The sequence below is a fragment of the Dioszegia hungarica genome (genome assembly GCF_025882075.1).
Source record: "Dioszegia hungarica strain PDD-24b-2 chromosome Unknown MKK02contig_8, whole genome shotgun sequence".
In the NCBI taxonomy this organism is placed as follows: domain Eukaryota; kingdom Fungi; phylum Basidiomycota; class Tremellomycetes; order Tremellales; family Bulleribasidiaceae; genus Dioszegia; species Dioszegia hungarica.
This window is the reverse complement of record NW_026515770.1, coordinates 271,201-292,808: the sequence shown is the minus strand read 5'-3', so window position 1 is coordinate 292,808 and position 21,608 is coordinate 271,201. Positions and strand designations below refer to the sequence as shown.

The 21,608-nt window shown below is 57.3% G+C and overlaps 8 protein-coding genes across 8 annotated transcripts; 3 read left to right on the top strand and 5 right to left on the bottom strand.

Moving 5' to 3' along the window:
- Positions 1-1,312: 1,312 nt before the first annotated feature.
- Positions 1,313-4,443, bottom strand: MKK02DRAFT_24981 (armadillo-type protein; the record flags this gene model as incomplete). Its single annotated transcript, XM_053086963.1, has 9 exons — positions 1,313-1,578; positions 1,660-1,954; positions 2,005-2,179; positions 2,228-2,538; positions 2,587-3,213; positions 3,257-3,697; positions 3,740-4,180; positions 4,228-4,257; positions 4,315-4,443. 9 exons carry the CDS (start codon positions 4,441-4,443, stop codon positions 1,313-1,315), a joined length of 2,715 nt encoding a protein of 904 aa, XP_052944889.1.
- A 793-nt stretch (positions 4,444-5,236) lies between these two features.
- MKK02DRAFT_43791 (putative 40S ribosomal protein S29) lies at positions 5,237-5,723 on the bottom strand (the record flags this gene model as incomplete). Its single annotated transcript, XM_053092613.1, has 6 exons — positions 5,237-5,245; positions 5,329-5,352; positions 5,404-5,440; positions 5,514-5,519; positions 5,575-5,640; positions 5,701-5,723. 6 exons carry the CDS (start codon positions 5,721-5,723, stop codon positions 5,237-5,239), a joined length of 165 nt encoding a protein of 54 aa, XP_052944888.1.
- A 926-nt stretch (positions 5,724-6,649) lies between these two features.
- MKK02DRAFT_36575 (putative di-tri-valent inorganic cation transporter) lies at positions 6,650-8,608 on the bottom strand (the record flags this gene model as incomplete). The annotated part of the gene is made up of 7 exons (XM_053089447.1): positions 6,650-6,821; positions 6,921-7,173; positions 7,218-7,348; positions 7,400-8,072; positions 8,120-8,385; positions 8,429-8,493; positions 8,543-8,608. 7 exons carry the CDS (start codon positions 8,606-8,608, stop codon positions 6,650-6,652), a joined length of 1,626 nt encoding a protein of 541 aa, XP_052944887.1.
- Positions 8,609-9,088: 480 nt separating this feature from the next.
- MKK02DRAFT_26268 (PRMT5 arginine-N-methyltransferase-domain-containing protein) lies at positions 9,089-12,019 on the top strand (the record flags this gene model as incomplete). The annotated part of the gene is made up of 8 exons (XM_053087167.1): positions 9,089-9,502; positions 9,552-10,101; positions 10,151-10,317; positions 10,364-10,680; positions 10,725-10,847; positions 10,895-11,070; positions 11,117-11,365; positions 11,415-12,019. 8 exons carry the CDS (start codon positions 9,089-9,091, stop codon positions 12,017-12,019), a joined length of 2,601 nt encoding a protein of 866 aa, XP_052944886.1.
- A 723-nt stretch (positions 12,020-12,742) lies between these two features.
- MKK02DRAFT_32608 (uncharacterized protein) lies at positions 12,743-13,840 on the top strand (the record flags this gene model as incomplete). The annotated part of the gene is made up of 1 exon (XM_053088539.1): positions 12,743-13,840. The coding sequence occupies one exon, from the start codon at positions 12,743-12,745 to the stop codon at positions 13,838-13,840; it is 1,098 nt and encodes a 365-aa protein (XP_052944885.1).
- Positions 13,841-14,872: 1,032 nt separating this feature from the next.
- On the top strand, positions 14,873-16,006 carry MKK02DRAFT_43787 (uncharacterized protein; the record flags this gene model as incomplete). Its single annotated transcript, XM_053092612.1, has 1 exon — positions 14,873-16,006. One exon carries the CDS (start codon positions 14,873-14,875, stop codon positions 16,004-16,006), a length of 1,134 nt encoding a protein of 377 aa, XP_052944884.1.
- Positions 16,007-16,308: 302 nt separating this feature from the next.
- MKK02DRAFT_26026 (FAD dependent oxidoreductase-domain-containing protein) lies at positions 16,309-19,276 on the bottom strand (the record flags this gene model as incomplete). Its single annotated transcript, XM_053087130.1, has 11 exons — positions 16,309-16,488; positions 16,555-16,701; positions 16,750-16,898; positions 16,956-17,234; positions 17,301-17,536; positions 17,589-17,947; positions 17,990-18,097; positions 18,144-18,337; positions 18,389-18,573; positions 18,642-18,723; positions 18,778-19,276. The coding sequence occupies 11 exons, from the start codon at positions 19,274-19,276 to the stop codon at positions 16,309-16,311; spliced, it is 2,418 nt and encodes an 805-aa protein (XP_052944883.1).
- A 996-nt stretch (positions 19,277-20,272) lies between these two features.
- On the bottom strand, positions 20,273-21,589 carry MKK02DRAFT_43785 (Rab/GTPase; the record flags this gene model as incomplete). The annotated part of the gene is made up of 8 exons (XM_053092611.1): positions 20,273-20,399; positions 20,627-20,834; positions 20,963-21,071; positions 21,120-21,168; positions 21,218-21,227; positions 21,281-21,352; positions 21,419-21,450; positions 21,567-21,589. 8 exons carry the CDS (start codon positions 21,587-21,589, stop codon positions 20,273-20,275), a joined length of 630 nt encoding a protein of 209 aa, XP_052944882.1.
- Positions 21,590-21,608: the final 19 nt, after the last annotated feature.

Sequence of the window (21,608 nt, the reverse complement as noted above, 5' to 3'; positions counted from 1 at the left end):
AGAATTGATGTCAGCCTGTTGTTATTGAATGAGCGCAGTCCCTTTCTGAGGTGGTCATGCAGGCTTTGCCACGATGTCAAGGCAGTGACTTCCCCATACCGTGCTGTGAGGCGCTCTTTGAAGACCTTTCGCATAAGGACCTCCTTCAGTCTCCAGTACTCGTCGATTCCCTCACTTGCACGGGCGTACAGCCGAGAACTGTCGGATCTATGAGGGTCAGCCATGTAGCCGCTCCGCAGCACGAAGTCACCACTCGCAGTGAGCGAAATATGGGCCTACTCACCTTGGGTCAGACAAGTCAGGTGCTTCTCCATGGGGGACGAGACTCTCCATGGCGTCCACTCCAGAGATACACTTCATCATGGTTGTACCCTGATTCGACTCTGTCATGCTCGACTGACGAGTGAGCTCCCTAGAGTCATATACTGAACTTACAATCTGAGCCTCGATCCAGTCGACGGAACACTTAAGACAGGCGAGATGAGTGTCCGCGCCAGGTGTCTCGGCGCATCTGCAGTTGTTTCCCTTGAAGGTCGGGCTGCGAGCCAATCAGCTCAAGAGCCGGAAAGAGGCGGAAGACAGACGAGCTCAGGAGACCTACTGTTCTGAAGCTGGCTCATAGCACGATGAGCACTTTACGCCGGCGTATGCGGGATCGCTCATTGTACTCGAGGTAGATGAGAAGCGGGGTGATGTCTGAAGATATCAGATCAGGATGAGAGGTAAGAGTAAGAGAGCTCGATATGGAAGGAGCTACGAGGCGAGAAGACGGGAGAGCCGTTGACCTTGGCGTGGGTCTGCTGAAACGCCAAATGACCGGGAAGAAAGGCATTCCTTTTACCATGCCCACGAGTAAGTAGTGGCATTTGCATCAAGCCATCTCGCTCGCCGGAGCACGCCATATCACCACTTCGAGCGGCGGGACAAAGTACAGCATCAGTCAGACTTGCCTGAACAGCCATGGTCAGCACCCTCATCAGTTAGTAACAGCGTCAGTGCGTCAGAGGGTCGATCTATAAGTCCAAATGCATACATGTTGTGTTAGAAGGGGGTTTGATTCTATCCTACTCTTTGCCTACAGATATTTCCTTCCCGCTTCTCCTCCCCTCTCCACTTCCACCACTCCCAAATTTCCTATTCTACACCGCAAGTAGCGCACCAGATCCAAGAATAAGGGCAAGGGGTTTTTTAAGACAACAGCGAGTCTATGACACAGGTGTGTTGGGAAGGAGAGAAGAGAAGAGGCTATTCTAAAGGTGAAGATTGACAAGAAGGTGAGTTGAGAAGACCGAGAAACGTCCGCGGCCCAGGCCTACATCATCTGATGCTGGCCCATCCCGCCCTGACCGAGTCCGTGCGGGTCAAAGCCGTACTGTCCCGGCCAGCCCCCTTCGATCTCCCCACCACCGCCGCCATTGATGTTCATGTCCGCCCATGGCGCCGCTGCTGCTCCGCCATTCCCTCCGCCGCCAGCTGCCGATCCGCCTGCACGAAGGTGGAGCCACTGCGCCCCATCCGGTCCGGGAGCGTGGTAGCTGAGCCCAGTGTGGTCCGCCTGCATCGGCGCTGGTGATTGACCTGGACGGAAACCGCCCTGGTGCGGCGGGACGTGGTGCGACTGCATCTGGTTGTGCTGCATGTAGCCGCCACCGCCACTACCGCCGTAGCCTTGACCTTGGCCGGGCCCGGCGCCGAACGGACCGCCCTGCGAGCCGTAGACGTCGGTAAGGGCGTTGATGTGTTGGAGCTGGGGTCGGCCGAGGTGGCGCTGGTAGCCCTGCTGGAAGTTGCCTCGGCCGCCACCACCACCGCCGCGTCCGCCACCACCGGTAGGACCGTAGCCGAGAGATGGGTGACCGAAGGAAGAGTCTTCGCGAGCGAGCTTTGACTGAATGCGCTTGCCGTAAGGGGTGTTGCGGATAGAGGGGAGGAGGGGTCGAATCATCTCGATAAGCTATTGAGTCAGCTGAGTCCACATCAAGCCGGGAAGGAACGTAAGCGCACCATGATGCGCTGTCCGGGATCACAGTAGTCGAGGATGGTCTGTACGACGTAGTTCCCGTAGCTGTCCCTGAGGAGCTTCTCCAGCCTGGACCGGTTGAGCACCTCGACGACGAGCAGTTTCCGGATCTCGACATCGGCGACCCGGATGCACTTTTCGACAACGTTCGACGAGAACCTATATTATCAGCTACATCCCTGCAGGTATACTCAGTGTTGTACTCACTTCTGAACTGAGAGGGAGCAGACGTTGCCGATGAAGGTGCGGATGAGCGGTTCCGAGAACCTTGCATCGTTGAGGTCGAGGATGTACTGGATGACATAGTTGCCGAACGGATCTTGGACGAGGTAGAGCGAGTTGAAGATGATCTCTGTGACAAGCTGGACGCGCTGAGCTGGGGAGGCGTGGTCGATGGAGCGCTGGAGGACACAGCAGCCGTGACGGTGGGTAGCGACTTCGATGAGGTTGGCAGCGATGGCATTGTAGATGAACTGGTTGTCTTCAGGGATGAGCTTGTTGAGGCATTTCTGAATGACCTGGGGGGTTAGCTTATTCCCTGCGAGTACACGGAAAAGAAAGCTTACGTGGTTCCCGTTGAGATCCTTGATGAGCGCGACAACGTTCATGCTCAGCGCATAGATCAACGTCCTGATCTGCTTGGGCTGCCTCGGGCTCGCCAAGAAGTCCACCATCTTCTGTACCGCCCGCGTCCCGTGCATGTTGAGACTGATCCCGACCAGCTCATTCGACACGCTCTCGACGATACCCGAGATCTGCTCGTCATTGGCAACCTCGAGGATCTTTTGGCAGAGGTAGTTGCCGAAGGGATCCGTCATGAGCTCGGGGTAGTGGCCGTAGACTTCGCGGAAGATCATGTCCCGGTGGGCTGGATCACCATCCTCGAGCACCTTTTGGAGGTATCGGCACCCGTGCTGATCCTTGGTGAGGGGGAGAATCTCGCCTTGGAGATCTTCGATCCGGACGCCCGAGAAACGGTTGAACTCCCGGTCGGCGTCAGACCGCTTGTTCTTGATGCCCATAGCGCCGGACGAGTAGAGTGCGCCCGAGCCGTAGCCGGAAGGGTCTTCCTCGAAGCCGTACGGCGCGCCAAAGTTGCCGCCGGAAGAGAAGGCGTTGCCGCCGGTGAGGGGAGGCATGGGTCCGCCGTTGCCGTTGAACATGTTCGAGTAGATGGGGTCGGCAGCGTAGGGCTAGCGATCAGCATAGACTCTCGCTTGGTCTGGAGCAACTCACCCTTGGCTGCTGCTCGCCGAGGTTGAAAGAGACATTCCCCTGCTTGCCGAACGCCCTCGCCAAATCCGGGTTACTGAACCCCCGTCCGCCCATCCCGTCCGCAATGTTCGGGCTGGTCCCGCTCCTCTTCACGCCGTTGATTCCACTACCGCCGAGTCCAAACGGCGTGCCCGGCACGCTCTTGCTCGGCATGGCAGGCAGAGAGGCGATAGAGTCAGCCATACCGGCACCGTTGAGGAGGTGGTCGACGGCCGTGTGGGGGTGCTCGAGAAGGGCTGCGTGCGAGCTGGCGAGCGGCGAAGTCCCCGCTGTGCGGTGCTGGGGGAAGGTCGACCAGTCCGAGGTCTTGACCGAAGTGTCGAAGGGACGGGCACCGTAGCCCCTTGGAGGGGTCTGACCGAGGGCGGCGAGGTCGAGAGCGGCCGAGTTGGTCGAGACGTGCTATATGATCAGCCACATCCCCGCTCATCGACTAAGACACACCTTGCGCTCTGACGGGTCGAAATCATCATCACCCATACCCAAGTAATTGACAGTCCCCTCCGCCCCCTGCTCATCCACCTCATCGTCCCACTTCCCCGCCTGCCCCGGCTCCATCACGCTCAAGCTCATCTTCTCAAACCCAAACGTGTTCCCGCCGTACCCGCTCGTCCGCCTGCTCGCGGGCATCGACTTGGCGCCGATACCCGTACCGCCTGGAGGACCGATAGGTGCGGGCTCAGTGGCGGGGACATCCGCCTTGGAAGCGGCCGCGTGCTGGCCTGGCGGAGTCGTCGGCGCCGAGGAAGCCTCGACGGGTGAAGAAGAGATGATCTGTTTCTCCTCAGCGAGCTGCTCAGCTTCGAGCTGGCGCATCTGCTCTTCGAACTTCTCGCGGGTGACCTGACGGGCGCGCTCGTGCTCGGTCCGCTTGGCAAGGAGACGCTATCAAGTCAGCTGAACTGCACCAATTCGGGTCAATATGAGCTCACCTCAGCAGACTGCTTGGCAGCACCTTCAGTCTACAAGATGTCAGCTTTGTCTCTACACCACCAATCGGTCTGGTACAGGCAACTCACCGTCTCGGCCAGATCCAACGCATCATGCCCATTCGCAATCTTGGCGTGCCCGTTCACTTCCTCCCCATGCTGATCATCGCCGCCGTCCGACCTGGGTCCCTGCTTGGACGGAGAGTTCTCATTCGCCATGATGATTCGTCAAGGGTTCGAGTATAGTCCTACAATTGATGTAGGAGGTATAGTCGAGGGTGTCTGAAGAAGATCAGCAGAGGTCCAAAGGGATTCGCTCGAGCGGTGGTCGAAATTGGCTGAGCACGTGCTCGACGACCTGACGCGCTGCCGCACTGTCCGGTGCCCTCGTCTCAGAATGGGAGACTGACTTTGTATACTTTCGTAGGCGGTCGTCGGAAGCTCGACTCGGCAAGGAGTTGAGATGGAAGGGTATAGAAGCGGAAACTAGTGATACAAGGGTAAAAGTTCCCCAAGAAGTACAAGCTTTTGTTCCAGAGCTTTCCGCCTTGATAGTTGGTAGCACGTAGTCGGAGCTGTAAGGAAGAGTGTATGTATGATGTAGATGGTGTGACAAAGGTAGGCAGTGTGCAGCTGCTGGTGCTCGCTGGCCGAGGAAGTTCTGAAATTTGGTGTGGCTGTCACACGGACTTGACTTGACTTCGGAGACGGAGGTATTTTCTCACCGCAGGGCAGTTTGGCTCACGCTGCCGGCATGGCGTAGGTAGCGGCGATAAAATCTCTTATCAGATCAAGACAAGAGACGCCGAAGAGACCAACAGGCAGCTGCCGAAGAAGGTGCGCTCGCGGCTGCAGCGTACGATGCAAGACTGAGTCGAGGTGCTTGGACTGGAATCCCCGCGCCGCATAGGATGATGCGAATCTGTGGCATAGCGATGCTACAAGCCCAACTACCTGCCCAACTCCCTACACCTCCATCCGCCAAACTCTCTATTCCACCTGTAAGAGTAGCTTAGTTGTTCTGCGATGTCAGTATGGGCTCTCGGTGTGCCGACATTGGCGATGGCGCTGCGAGAAGCCGTCGAAAGAGGAGGTTCAGCTGACCTTGACGAAACCCATAGCCTTCGACTGGAATGATCAGCTCGGATCCGACCTATATTCGGAGGACATAGAGCTTACCTTCTCCCGGAAGCACTGACGGCACATGTCAAGTCCCCTGCAATGTCAGTCGATATAGTCCTGTATCCGATATTTCGCATGAGGGTCCCTCAATTTGAGATGAGACGTACCACTTGCTGATATCGTCAGCATATGCTCATTAGTCTGTGCATCCCGACGATCAAGACTCACCGGATAAGACCAGCCTGGTGGGCGCACACACGGCACTGGCGGGAGCCCTTACCGAATTCCCTGGGGCTAGAGGGGTCAGCATTTCTTCTCGAGAGATTTCGACAGCATCTCCCCATCGTGATCTACACGAGGGCCATGCCGCCCGGCATAACGCGTATGACGGTTCTCCATCTCCTCGCCTTGTCCCAGCGTTGTCCAGCGGTAACGCCCGTATCCGCCGCAATGTCCGTCGCTCATGACCTTCTCCTCCCCCAATTTGTCGGTCGCTCCCACTCTGCACATTCTTCCAACAACCTCCAATCCCCCTGCAACCATGGCGTCCACGCAGCATATCCCCGCCGCAAGGCCCTCGTCTCTCCCCCTCATCCTTCGTCGTCCAGCACCTCACATCATCCTGCAATCCTTTGTCCAGATCTCCGCCCTCCTCCTTCGCGCTCATTGGTACCGATTCGATGGAGTAGTAACTAACCGGGAGAACCAAACGTTAGAGTGAGCCCTGTCATATCAGATTTCCACATTCTCCATATATCCAGCAGACCGTATTCCAGCTTACATATTGAAGATTAGGGGTGAAAGGGTCGGATAGCCGTGTTACTACACCCAAATCAGCCTCTGCTTCCTCTCTTTTTCCCAAAAGTCGAGTGCTGCGCCGTATGCAGTGTCGTTTCGGACTGTAAAACTTACCCTGTAAGCGTAGTAGGGCACGACTAGTGAGTATGGATTGGCTATCAGCTTGGAGTACGGGCAAGGTCGCGCGTGCACCCAAATCGAGGTAACGCAACCGGCTTGAAAATGCTGGAGGGGGACGAAACTCCGCTTAACTCCGGTGAATGTGGCGGTGAGACCCGTGCGTTGGTGTTTCATCTTCGCGTTTCAAGTTCAGCGCTCAGCTTCCTCGTGCATGCACCAAATCAGCAAGCACCACGGTCATCATGCGCCGGTAACAGCATTGACGTCCAGAGCGTCTCAGGCGATGCCAGGCACTCCATGATCTCATAGGGTATTTCGATCATAATGTTATATTCCCCCTATCTACAATACCGCCCTCTCCATATCCGCCACCGCTATCACGACTTCAATGCGAATGACCCGCGTGATCGTGCTCTTCCCCCTCGTCGACATTGACCAGCTGGCCATTCTTGCTACCAGGAACGGGAGGGCAGCAGGTATCTGTCCCGCATTGTTCTGGTGGGCAGCGGATGAGGCAGGCGGTCTCTTCGGCTATGGAGGCGGCGTCGTCGTAGAATCTGGGCATGATCAGCTAGTCATCCTGATCGATAGGTGCAAGGATTGGACGAAGCTCCGTAGAGCCGACCATTATGAGGGTAAGGCGAGGCTTGACTTACTCTGGCTGAATCGTGACACTATGTATCCCGTGCTGGTGCATGATCGCCCTGATCCCATTCGCAGCGTCCATATACTCCGCCCCGGGCATGATCATGACATGTACCGAGGCCACCACGGTCGATTCCGAGAGCTGCCAGATATGCAGCTCATGTACTGAGACCACACCGGGGACGGATTTGATGCCTGATCGGACAGCCTCGAGGGAGACGTGTGATGGGACGCCCTGCATGAGGATATAGGATGCGGATTTGACTGGGAGTCAGCGTAACCCAAACAAGAGGAGATGAGGAGCTTGCCGAGAGGAAGAGCAGAGCTGAAGATGATACAGGTGATGAAGAGCGATACTCCGGGGTCAAAGTATAGCGTCCATGCGCCTTCGAAGAACCAGATGACGAGACCGGCCGAGATGACGCCTACATTGCCGAGGCTGTGATGGTGAGCTTGACTCCTTCCATGGTATAATCGATCATGCACTCACGCATCTCCCAGCACGTGCAGGAATACACCGCGCATGTTCATGCTCCCATGGTCGTGACCATGTCCACCCGCGCCGCCATGTCCATGTCCATGATCATGTCCCTTCCCGTGCCCCTCGTGACTGTGGTCATGACCGTGTCCATGACCACCACCATGCCCAGCCTCCGCCTCGCTCGCATCCACCGCCATGTGGTTGTGCTTGTGCTTGTGCGCATGATCATGCCCGTGCCCATCCTCCACCGCCGTCCCGCTACTCCCGCTCTCCGTCGGCGTAGGTACCTCTCCAACAGGCGAGCGAATATCGTCCGTGCCGACCGCGGGCGCCGTGGCGGCCTGATCTGACCTAGACCGGCCAGACTTAGACTTGGAGCTCCCGCCCTGGCTCCCCTTCTTCCGGTTGTTGCGCGAGAGGGAATTACCGCGGTGATGGCCTGATGGAGGGGACATGGCCCCCATGAACCCGGCATTCTCGTCTGCGGAGGGTCGACCGTAACCGTACTCCTGAGCAGTCTCGATGACCTGTGCCCGAGTCTGAGCGGGGTGCTGGAAAAGAGAAGACATCGAGTCGGCGCGCTGACGCCCGCCTGGAGCCGCCATGTCGGCTGCCTCGGCCTCCGAGTCCGCAGGGAGGGCGATGGGGCCATGAGAGTGGCCGCCGTGGCTGTGTCCATGCTCTACGAATTCAGCTCAGCGCCGAGTCAAAGGGCCCATCACAGCTCACCGTGAAAGAGGAACAGCCCGACGATATTACTCGCCAACCCCAGACTTCCCACAATGACGATTAACTTCGGCGCCGAGATTTCAGGTGGCGAGACGATCCGCCCAATAGCCTCCAGCGCGATAGTCATGCAGAGCGCAACGAGGAAGACACCATTGATGAGCGCGCCGAGAATCTCGGCTCTTTGCCACCCGTACGAGTTGGCAGCGGATGAGGGTGAGGTGGCGAGTTTGATGGTGTATAAAGCGACGAGGAGTGAGAGAACGTCACTGAGGATCAGCTTGACCCAGATTCCGATAGGTAATAATATACTTGAGCATATGGAACGAATCCGCTATGAGCGCCAGAGAACCGACCGAGTAGCCGACAATCAATTCCTAGCTGTATCAGCAGAAACCCGTATCACCTGAGGGTGCCAGAACGTACCAGAAAGAAGAAGGCCGTATCGATCACCAAGAGCGTGATGATACGGGCCGAGCGAGAGAACCCCATGGTGAAGGCAGGGTGTCAGGCGTGACCAACGATGGAAAGGCGAGGTTATCGGCCGATGCGATTATTCAGGCCAATTTGCGAGCGGAGCAGCGTGATTTCCGCTGGTTCTGCTCGGTGATTTCGAGCTGATATCTTTCTATGCACACTGCCGAGCGCGATGCTCTGTTCTGGTGATGATGAGGGTTCCTAGTGGACGAGAGATGGGATGTGAGAGTTGGTGGAGCACTTGGAATTGCGAACGGATTCCCGCCAGCCAAAACCAGTCCTCAGGCCTATCTATCGGCTTTGCCCGAGCAGAGATAGGCTGGCCCAAATTAGGCGAGCACTGGCAAGGGACAGCGAGCCTAACTACTAACGTAACAGTCGCGTCAAGCTCCCTCTGCAAGGTGATGAACGCGCACAAGAGAGACCAAGTCCAAATTTCATCCATCAGCCTCAACAGCGACATCATCAGCGTCAGTACAGACTTACCCGCCCAGGATGCCCCGCCTGCCCGTAGCTATCGCTCTCCAACCCCCACTCCCACCACTCCCGACCGCCCCATACCCAGCTCCTTCCCCCCTCGACACCCACATCTCCACCACCCTCTCCTCGACAGACTATGACACCGCCTGTGTCCCGCTCACCAACCCGCGCTGGCAAGAGCGGTGGGAACGCCTCTGTCTCCGTCCAGTCGAAGAAGAGCTCGACCCGACGTCGCAGGCGGCCATGACGCGGGATCTGGAGCGAGAGGTCGTGGACCGAGAGGCGGACGTCTGGCGCAAAGAGGGAGGACTGAGGCGGAACGAGCTGAATGTGTCGAGGTTGGAAGAGACGAGGGGACTCATTGCTGTTGCTGCGGAGTGGTTGGAGATGGACTCGAGCGACGAGGGGATCAGGTTTGATTCTGAGCTGGTACGTCCTGTTTGACCGCCCCCGCCCGGGCTCTTGAGTTGATCTTTAGGCACTCCGAGCGGAACTCTCACAAGCAATCTATCTTGGCGTCCCTACCCTCATCTTACCTGCTCCTCAGCTCGCCAACAGGGCCTACCTCGCTTCGTACGCTCGAGCCATCTCCAACCTTCTCCATCTCGGCGGCGCATCTGCATTCACCGAGCTGTCCGTCCGTATCCCCATCTCGGACCCCACGGAACTCATCAACCAAGGTCCCGGATCTCCCTTCGGTCCTCCCACATCCGGCCCATCTACCTCCGCGACCCTTCCAAACGGCATGTCCGTCCCGCAGTCCACCTCGGCTGGAGCTTCGTCCAAGCATCACAAGCGGATATCGTCCCTCTCGACTCGGCCGGCCAGCATGCACCAGAACTCGACTACACTCGCCCCGAACGGAATGCGAAACGCTAGCGGTGCGAGCGCAGTATCGGCAGCTAGCAGCACGATGAGTGCGCGGAGTGGAGCGGCGCCGGCGCCGGCAAGTGGAGATCCATGCTCGACTTGGGAGATGTGGGACACTATTCGGTCAATGTGCGGATACCACTCTCGGTTGACAGTCAGTAAGTGGGACTTTATGGCAGTCTCAAGACGAATGTGCTGACGGAGTAGCTCTCGATCTTACGAATCCCCTCCCTCCATCTGTTGGCGCGCTATCAAGATGGACCGCCGAGCCCGTCAAGCACATCTGGCTCCCCGCATCCTCTTTCATCTCCAACGGCAAGGGCTATCCCGTCCTCAGTAAGGCCTGTCAAGCTTTCCTGAAGGGTATGACCAAAGTGAGCCATGCCGCTTCTGCCCTCGTAGCTTTGAGCTGACTAGTAGCAATCCCCCACCTACATCCTCGCCGGTACCCAAACCAACCGCCACTCGGCCGGCGGCCCCTCCGCCTATCTCCAATACGTCCGCCACATCACCTCCCAGGCCCAATCAGGGATGATCAACCCCGTCAACGGCCAAAAGTCGGACGAGCCAGCATATACCGCCGGCTATGCGGACTTCTTGCAAGCGCCGCTACAGCCCTTGTTTGATGACCTGGGGAGCGCGACGTATGATGTGTTCGAGAGGGATCCGGTCAAGTACCGGCAGTATGAAGAGGCGACATATCTGGCATTGCTGGACCTGCCTGCTGGAGGAAGATAGTAAGTCTGGTGTCGAATAGCGATTGAGCGCAGGCTGATGGCAGTGTCATCACCGTCGTTGGAGCTGGAAGGGGACCGCTTGTCGCTTGTGCTCTGCGGGCGCTGAAGCGCGCAAATCGACAAGCGATGGTATATGCGGTAGAAAAGAATGCTGCGGCTTATACGACGTCAGTCCATCTTTGCCCTATGGGATGGTCATCAGCTGACAGGCCAGATTACAGGAACGGAAAGAGCTGGAATGGTTCGATACGGTCCAAATCCTCTATGGCGATATGCGAACGGTCGACGTGCCTGAGGAGGCGGACATCCTCGTCTCTGAGCTGTTGGGCAGTTTCGGAGACAACGAGCTGAGTCCGGAATGCCTCGACGGGGCTATGCGGTTCATGAAGCGTAGGTCTGGGCTCTTCGCACATTGTAAGCCAAGCTGACAGGGCAGCATCCGGTATCTCGATACCTATATCATATACCGCACACCTCGCACCTATCTCTTCTGCCAAGCTGCACGCCGAAGCAACCTCGAAAGCTCGGCCAGCGTCAGCGCCCGAGACGCCATACGTGGTCATGATGAGCCAGGTCAACGTCCTTTCTGCAGATGGAGGTGGAGCTAGTGGGCGATGTGGGGAGAGAGTACAGCAATGCTGGCAGTTTGAGCATCCACGGCGGGATCTTATCTTGGATTCGAGCGGTACGTCTGCACTTTCCCGCTGAACGTTGAGGCAGAGCTGACCATCCAGGCGCACCACTCACCAACTCGCACAACACTCGTTCCGCCACTTTGACCTTCTCCATCCCCCACGCTGGGCCCTGCCACGGTTTTGCAGGCTACTTTGAAGCACACCTGTACGGCAATATCGGGCTGTCCACGCATCCCGATAACGCCCACCGCGTCTCGCCCGACATGTACTCGTGGTTCCCTCTCTTCTTCCCCCTCCGCGCACCACTCTACCTCCCCTCTGGCTCGGAGGTCGAGGTGCACGTATGGCGACTGAGCGAGGGGCGGGGCAGGAGGGTATGGTATGAGTGGGCAGCGGAGGCTTATCTGCCTGGCGCTGGCGGGTCCGTGGGCGTGGGTATGGGCGGAGGGAGTGGGGTGGGACCAGGAGGCGGATTGAGTCCGGGATTGGGATTAGGGGGTCCGCTCGGCACGCCGACGGGGAGTCTGAATGGCCGACCACCGCTTAGCCCGATGATGGACGCGACGTTCTCGCCCGTTAGGAATACGTTCCTCGGTGCGGGTGGGGCAGGGTTCGGGGAGCAGGGTACCGGGCAGGGGAGGGTCAAGATTGGGCAGACGGGGCTGCATAATGCCGCAGGGGTGCATAGCTGGGTTGGAATGTAGAGGCGGGCTAGACGGAATGGGGAAAAGGAGGAGACGATCTTTCCGGGCCATCTTCGCGTGAGTATATCTTAGCATAGGGGTGTCAGCTGTCGCAAACTAATATCCCGGATGTCACCACGTCTTGCGCGTCTGATCTAACATACTGATATATTGCGACTGATGCTGTTAAATGCGAGTGATCGTCAACTCGTCATGGCTTGGATTGACTGATCTGTACAAGTTCGCGACCGTGAGTGCTCACTAGCGCGGCTTCTCCTGCATGACCAGAAGACAGGCACACCGAGCTACTCGTAGGTCCTAGTTTGCCTTGCTGACCTGGAGGTTACTCGCATTTAGATCTGGCCTTCCTTTGGCAAGACCGTACAGTACTGACATGCAGATCTGACACTGACCTTGATGAGATTTCGAGATCTCGAGACCACCGAAGTAAGATTTGATAGCAATCTAGTGAAACCGAATTGCATTGCACACCTTTGATCCGCTGCGCCTTTATCTCTTACACATCACAGAGCAGGCGAACGACCCAGAGACAGAGATTTTGAAATCTCGAAGATCTGAGAAGCAGTGCGCCTCGGTGGCGTCACACGCAAGATTCGGCCACCAAAAGGATGTCTACGCCTGGACTCACGTCTGCGCCTATAAAGGTCCATCATTCGCGGCACGCTTCTGATCCCTACCATCGTCCTACTTACCACCCCTTCACACTACTCAAGGTCACCCAACATGTCCACTGCACAGGACCCCAGCGCCCCCGACGCGTCCAGCACGATTCCAGGCTACTCGTTCCAGATCACCGGGAACTCGTACCTGGGGAATTTGACGACCGTCGCTACCTTCAACATCAAGGATTCGGATTGTCGGCTCGAAGTGAGAACCGTCGTCCCTCGCCGGACCTCCCACAATGCCATCAAGGGGTACTGTCATCGAACCTGGCAGGAAGCCGTCCCCCGGGTCAAGAAGTGGCTTGACGGGCAGATTTCGTCCTCAGACGGTGACATCGCCGGTTTGAAGATCGCTGCCGAGCATCTCCCAACGGACGGCCTCTCCCGTCTCGAGTTCGAGCTCGACAACCACCCTCCGACTCATCAGGGGACTTCGAACGGGCACGCGCCTACAGGAGCCGAGATTGCGCTTCGCGCGATGCCGGGAAGGTGGCGCAACTACAAGCTCTTCGCCCACGACGACAGCCCCTCTACTACGACTGTCCAACAGCTCCGGGCTTGCCAGTTCGCCAGAGACTTTGCGGCCATCAATACGCCCAACTCGCAGATTGTGATGAAAATCACGGCGGGTCGCCAAGCTTCGGGAGAGGCGGCGACCGCGTTCCTCGACCTGATGCCGATGACGGGCGAGGCAATGACAGAAGACAGACAGAAAGGCACGATGAGTTGCGTCTTGAAGAACGAGGACGAAGCTTGCTTCGTCCTGTGGGAAGAATCCAAAGGCTGGAGTGAGATCACCCTGAAGACCGCCCCATCTCTGAAGCTTTTCGTTCGAGGGGACTGTCAGGATGCCAAAGCCGCTCTCGGGAAAGGCGAGGATGCTACGGTGGATGTGTCTCGTCTCCACATCGAAGTCCCGTTCAGCGCCGAGGATTGGGAGAATCTCCGCAAGCATCCACGTTCCCCCCATACCATCGACGTGCCCGAGGACACACTCGCATGGCTCAGGGAGCTCGGTCTGCCCCGGGGGGTGGGTCTGAGTGAGGAGCTCGAGGAGCTCACAGTCTTCCCGGCCAAGCCAGAAGGGTTCGTTGATCTCAACGGGTCGAACTCGAGTTCAGCGCAGCTCGAGGTGAATTTCAAGAGTCTCGTCCTTTAGTAATTACTTTGCCATTCCTTATCAGTCTTCCCCTTTTTGTTTATAGCAGGTGGACAGCTATGCATACGAGTACATGCGAGTGGCTCTGTTCGATGAGCCGGTGAGGGCATGCCATTTTGAAGTGCAAGACACTCGACACTCCCTAGAGTGAGTATCAGTGTATCGACAGTAGATTACTTTGTCTCATAGCTTCTAACCGCCAGAAATGCATCATCAGAGTCTACACCAGATACCGCAAGACCCACATTAATCTCAACAGTACGCTTCACCTCCGGAGCTACTGAGCTGCTCGATCGCACCTGGCTAGCAGAAGTTAGGCTGGATTGGGGATTCCCACACCGGAGGCTCGATAGTCTGGAAAATGCTCACACCTAGGTGGTCGGGACAGATTCTTCTTTCACAGAACCGTCGACTGCCTAGATCTGACGATGCCGTCGATGAGATCGATCTTAGATCTGTGAAGAGCCCTTGGGGTACGGCCTGATTGCACTCTAGTGAAACGCCAATCGCGTTCTCCCCCTTTATCCTGCCACCCCTGGGTATTTGCCATATTCGCTATCCAGGCGTTCGAAGCAGGATGATCTTGCATCTTGTCCAGTTTCAAATCCAGAGCTAACTGCTCCATTGACATCTTCATATCAAACATGTGGCTTGATAAGCTCCACGGCTTGACCACGATCCAGAACGCCATTTTCATTCTCTACCTTTGTCTTGCCACCCCTTCGCGCGCGCGATTCGATTCTCCCTCGCAATGACCATGCCCGGCGCCCGGGGCCAGAAGCAGAATCGTGGATCTCAAGATCTGAGAAGCACGGTTTCGGCGGCGTAAAGTACAGAAGCAAAGAAGTTGAAGTGTAGCCAGTGGAAGCCAGGCGAGGCGTTGCTGACCGATCTTGTTCTTCGCCACCCAAAGGATTATGTCTCCCCTTGGCCACGAAACCCTTTGGGTTGCTATATAAGTCCTGCATCCTCGCTGAAGTACCTCTCTCCACCCTCATTCAACCCGTTACCCGCAATCTCAACTGTTCCCACATGTCATCTCCAGCCCAAATCACCGCTTCCGGGACCAACCCTACCAGCCCCCCTACCGAGACGCCCGCGATCAGCTCCATCCCAGGCTACCGATTCGACCTCACTCGACCTGAAGGGAGCCGGAACGTGCGTACGGAGTCCGATTTCGACTCTCTGCACGGCGCACAAGGCAAGCTCCAGGTCATCTCCTACTTCCCACTGGGATACCGTGGCGAGCCGTCGACTCACTTTGAGAAGAGCTGGGAGGCTGCTGTCCCCGTGGTCAAGAGTTGGCTCGAACACCTGTCGACGAGCTCTATCGGGGCGGAAGACCACAATGCAGGCCTGAACAAGGCTGCAGACACCCTGACAGCGGACGGCCTCTCGGCTCTCACTCCGTTTCTGGAGGCTCAGGCTCCAGCTGGAGATTCAGAGGGGGGAGCCAGAGCTCCAGGTGGTGTCATCGTGATCACCATGGGTGATGAGAGCCGACGTTTTGACCTGAAGATGCACCACACCGATACCGCCACCGGTCTCGCGTCGTACTCGTATAGGTACACCGGAGACACTGCGGCCGAGACACAGACGTCGAAGGCAGACATCCTGATGGTGGCCAGAACTCACGACGGCGAGTCCGAGGGCGCAGCTGGGGCCCTGGCGACAGGCAGCGTGTCCGTCCAGGTGAGGCCGATCTCTGTGGACAGCTCTTCCGGCCTCAGGACCAGGCGTCCCATCACTTTCACCCTGAAGCCCTCAGACCGCCCAGTCTTCAAGCCGTACACGAACAACCAGTTCTCGGGAGGCGGATCCATGTGCGAGGTGACTCTGGCGACTGTCCCAGATGTGAAGCTGTTCGTTGAGGGCGACTGCAAGACCGTTCAGGAAGCTCTCGATCGCGGCGAGGAGGCGACCGTGAGCGCCACAAAGGTCGGCTTTTACCCCGCTCTGACCGCCGAGTCCATGACGAAATTCTTCACGAATCTGCACTCGAAGCACACCGTCCCCATCTCCAAGAAGACACTCCGGTGGGTCAAAGAGAGCGGTCTTGCCGAGCGAGCCGGCTTGAGTGACGGGCTTCCCGAGCTCACAGTGTTTACGGGCAAGCCGAGGAACTTCGTCGATCCTCACAACCCCAAGGAGTGGGCAAACATGTGAGGGATGTTTCTTCAAGAGTTTCGTCGTTTCGTGTCGATTGTTCTACCGTTCCGTACCAGGTCTTCTCATGCTGTGTATAGTCAGGAGTCAGTCGAGTAATGCATACAAGTACATGCGCGCAGGTCAATGCGACCGGGGGACCTCCAGACGACGTATGGGACCGCCGACGAATGTTGCAGATTAGTTTTGCGGAGGTAGTGAGTATGACTGTATCAGTGCATCGACAAGCTCTATAGCAGATCACTTTATGCTCCTCTGACCTCCAGCGCTCTCTCCTCCTCCAGTTGGGCCGCACGCCAGCATTACGTTCCCCCTCCACTCCGCTCGACTGAGATCTTGCGCCTGTTATCCCTCTCCACACTCTCTTCTCCTCCTCTGGGCCCAATAGCCTTATCGCCCTTGGCGATATCCCTCGTGGTGTGCATCTGCGCAAGGTGAGTGAAGGCCGAGTCGAGCTGAAGCTCCTTCATCCCTGCCGCGATCTGTGTGGTCAGCTCTGCCATCACTCAATGTCCCGAGCTCAACACAAGGAATATTGCAAAACTTACGTCGAGATAGTCCTGGAAATCAATCTCGCCCTTCCGCCCAAAGTCCACCTCTCGGAGGATGCCATCGGCGCGATCGGAGGAGGCTTCGTACCCCATGTTCTTCATCGCTTCGAGCAGATCCGCGCGGGTGATCTTCTGGTCGTGGTCCTGCGCTATCAGCCCATATCCTCTAGTATAGAGCGAGACTGAACTCACAAAGTCAAACTGCTCAAACTGCTTGCGGAGGTTCGCGACCTCATCCGGGGTGAACTGGGCGCGGCCGAACAGCTGCGCGTCGGTCTGGCTGAGACCCAGCGGCTGAGTCGACCCGTGGTTCCTGATCACATCTGCAAGCTTGATACCTGCTTGCGCCTACGTTGTCAGTTCTGTCCGGTCTCATGGAAGGGAATGCGAAAGTAAACTCACCTCAGGCAGCCCCATACTTCGCAGGAAGTAAACAGCCTGATCAAACTCCTGCTCCTTGCGCTTCAAGTCCCATCCGAGCTCTTCGCCCATGATGTCCAGAACGCGCGGCAAGGCCTCAAGCGACATCTGGACATTGAGGAACGAAAGTCGAGTTCGGCGTGCGATAAAGTCCACGGCGTTCAGGGCGTACTCGCATCGGACGGCATAGCGGGCTTCGGCCTCGATGTAAGGGTAGGACGGGGAGAGGCGGATCCCGTGGAGTGGCCATGATTGACCTGGGGCTTCAGCTTGGTCCTCATTGTTGCTGGGTGAGATAAGAGCTTGGGTGGACCTTGACGTACCGGTCGGCTTGGCCATACTAGCCACTGTCCACGCCCTGTCTCCATACGACTCGGCCAGGTGCTTTGCGACCTCCATCTCGAGCCCGAATTGCTGGATGAGCTTGATGTACATGGTCTTTGTCCACGCATGGGCGCCGATAAGCTTGATGTGGTCGGTCTGGGACGGGCCATTGACGTATCGGCCGAGGTTGAACTCCTTGATCGCAGCGTCGATCGTCTCCTCTGCCATCGCCCGGCTGGTTCATCAGCACATACCCCTTCCTCTTTCTCGTCCCTTCGGTCACTCACTAGGTAGTCCACTTTCCACCGGCGATAGTCAACAAACCCCCCTCACTCGTATTGATCATGTGGTTCCTGACCAAACTCTCCGTGTTCTTCGCATCCGGATCACGGACCAGCGGCCTGATCCCGCTCCACGCGGAGAGCACATCTCCACGACGGACCTTGACGTCCGGCGAGAGGTAGTTCCGGACTTCGTCGAGAATCCACTGGATCTCCTTCTCTGGCGGGATGGGGTTCTGGGAGACGGTCGTTGGTGAGTCGGTCGTCCCGGCGATGACGTTGCCTTGCCAGGGGAGGAAGAAGATGACTCGGCCGTCAGAGGTCGCGGGGTCGAGGAGACCGAGGTTCTTGGGTCCGTAGTAGTTCTGCCAGTCAGCCTGTCCATGCAGATTTGTAATAGGACTTACGGGAAGGGTAATGTGAACACCGGCGGAAGGAGCAACAATCTCCTGTACGCTCGGCTCATCAAGCTTTCTCAACCCGTCACAGAACGGGCCGGTAGCGTTGATCACACCCTAAATTTATCAGCACAAATCCCCCAAATCGCTAAAGCCGACTCACGCGACACTTGACATCCCACTCTTCACCCGTCATCATATCCTTCAGCCTCGCGCCCACTATCCGCTCCTTACCACCCTTGCTCGGGTCCGCCTTCTTGTGCAACTTGGTCACCTCCGTATGGTTCGCGACAATAGCGCCGTGCTGCACCGCCGTCATCGCCAGTGCGATGTTCATTCGGGAGTCGTTGTGCTGGCCTAGGTTATCAGCTGACTTTTCACCCATTCGGAGGGTCTGAGACAACTGACCGTCATAGTAGACGACACCACCGACAAGGCCGTCCGTCTTCAACATGGGGAAAGCCTCGGCCGCGCCCTTCTTGGACATGATGTAGGATCCCTCCATGTTTTGGCTTCCGGCGAGGATATCGTACAGCTTGGTCCCGGCGAAGAAGTAAGGGAGCTGCCACCATTTGTACACGGGCAAGAGGATACTGCTGGTCAGCGCCCATTCCCACTCGTTGAATCCTATTATAGCTCGTTGATTGTGGGGAGGACATACGGAAGGGGGAAACTGAGATGAGGGGCAGTCTCGAGGAAGATCTTTCGCTCCCTCAATGCCTCCCTGACGAGCTTGTACTGTTCTGCCACGGTCAGCTTTTCAGCCCTCACTGTAGTTGGAGGATGCCGTGACCCACCATAGTCCAGCTCGAAGATCGCCTTTTGCAGATACCGCACACCCCCATGAACCAACTTGGTACTCTTACTACTCGTTCCCGCCGCGAAGTCATCCCTCTCCACGCAAGCCACCTTCAACCCGCGACTCGCAGCGTCCAATGCGGTTCCCGCACCGGTCGCGCCTCCACCGACAATTAACAAGTCAAAGACATCCTCATCGTCCCCGACCTCGTCGATATTCCTGCTCTTCCCACTCTGGGCGGACGGGACGGGTCCCGATTCCGGCCCACCCTCCTCCGTCCGTGTCAGGTAAATACCGGACGTTCGGAGGTGGTCGAGCATCTGTGACCGGGAGGGAGGGGACCATAATGGACCTGGACGGCGGCGAGTGACGGGCGTAGATGACGATTCGGTGAGGAGTGGGGAGGGGCGGAGGGTGTAGTATGCGCCGACGGAGAGCAGGGCGGCGGACGTGCCGAGCGCGATACGCGGCGCGGTCAGGAGGCGGCGGCGATACATGTTGGAATGGGAGGGGGTATGTACAGGAGAGAGGGGGTTTGCGTTGGGTAAGGACGCAAACTCGAACGTGCGTCAAGCGGTCAGAATTGAGGAGAACGGATGGGGGAAATCGATGTGCTCCTTCTGCTTGCGAGGGACTCGATCGGGGCCTCAAAGTGGGTGAGCGAGGATTTGGGCGAGCGAGTCAAGCTGCACCAATCGATGTGCTTGTTGCTATAGGTCTAGCGTGAAAAGTCGAGCCCTCCACCTTGACAATGCGGGGCCACGGATTGAGATGACGCAGTCCAAAGCGGAGCGGCGCTGATTTCGGCGAGGTCGGCGGCGGTGCGGATTTTGTACGGCCAAGTACAGAGTAGTGTCGATTGGAGCTGCGAGAGAGGGAGAGACAAGCGATGTACGAAGATGGATGGGTCAGCAGAGGATCAACAGATCAGATCGACCTCTGAGCGTGAAAGTTGCCTTGGGCCGGAAACGGTCCGCACCGGCCCGGTCCAACCGTCACTCCGGCGCAAAAGTTGGGAATTTCTGTGTCGAAGACTCGAGCCATCCCCAATCGCAGGCGCAGAGTTGGGAATCTTGAACGGACTTCGGATGCTCGGACGGGAGCTCCCTGATCTGACTCAGACTTGACCTCTCGAGCTGGTGACTGGTGGAGTCCCTTCTCCTTCCAATGCCCTTCCAATGCCCATCGGCGGGAGGGGATGGCCTCCTCGGGATCTTCACCTTGAGTTCTGGATGGGCCATCTCGGGACGTTTGGCACTATCCTGTACAAGTACATATGGTCATCTCGACCCATATACGCCGCCATCGCCCCGCCCCTCACAGATCCGCTCTCAGCCTCTGATCTGCCGGCAAAAGAGGTAGTACTAAAAATGAAAAAAAATGGTCGTCCAGGGGGAATCGTATACACCGCCCTTCCCTGCCCCACTCCGATCCTCCCCACTCCACTCCGCTCGTGGCTCGTCATCCCACTACCCCTCCCCCACACCAAACGTCTAGCTGCAGCACCCAGTCTGCTGGTCCTGCGCCTTCTTGTTGAGATCTGCGCTGCGCTTGTCGGCGCCGAGAGTTGTTGGGGCGGCTGCTTCCGGTTGAGAGTCAATCAGACGAGTCTTAATGTCCCTATTGATCAGTCAAAGTACGTGGTAGAGAGCAGATAGAATCTCAGTTCGAGATGATACCGAAGCCAGTCTCCCATATCCTCAATGAGAGGTATCCGCAGGGATCTAGATTGCCCTGCAGATCCTTCATCCGCCAACAGGCTTGATCGCCTGCTCTGCCGCTAGAAGGGTCCTCTTACCCACACCAATCGCCACCCGCACCAAGCTTCACCGAATCACTCAACTCACCTAGCAAGCACAAAGAACGCCTCCTCGACCCCCTCATTCGCCTTCGCACTGGTCTCCAAGAATCGCAGCCCAAACTCATCCGCGAGCTGCTTGCCCTGTTCGAGGGTGACTGAGCGCTTGTCGTTCCAGTCGCACTTGTTGCCAATGAGGATCTTGTTGACGCCTGCTGAGGCGTGTTGCTCAATGTTGGCGTGCCACGTGCGGATGTCTGTGGATTAGCGGGAGGTATTATTGAACGATAGAAGATCCGAGCGGGGAGGGTGATCGAGCTCCCGCTTCCCATCTGGGGAGACGAGATGAATCACACCGCTTCCCCCAACGGAGAAGAATACTCACTCTGGAATGACTTCTCGTCTGTGACGTCGTACACCAAGAGGATACCCATCGCGCCTCGGTAATATGCGGTGGTGATGGTCCGGAAACGTTCTTGGCCGGCGGTATCCCACTAATCAGGTTAGCTTGGGCGCTGTATCATGAATAGGTGTGAACCCACAATCTGCAGCTTGATCCGCTTTCCGTCCATCTCAATTGTCCTGATCTTGCTATCATATATCAGCTTGGCAACCCCTCCTCCCCGACGCGATAGCTCACAAATCAATACCTGCAGCCATCAGCTACCTGGACTGCGACCTATGCTACAAACAGCTGACATACCGATGGTGGTGATGAAGGAAGGTGTCCACGAATCATCGCAGAAACGCAGGAGCAGACATGATTTGCCGACGCCTGAGTAAAGTTAGCACGTCAGTGCTCAGTGCGGCGCTCAGGCATATCGCTGTCGCGCAGACTAACCTGAGTCTCCGATCAGGAGCAGCTTAATGAGGCTACAGAGTCAGTACCCATATCTTGCCCGCTCGAGATGAACGCGTCAGGCTCCACAGTTGCCGCCGAGCCCCGACGCGTCCGTCTTTTGCTCTGACGGGAGCCCTTCGGGACTCACAAGTCGTAGTGAGACGCGGACATTGTGAGGTGCGCGTGAAGC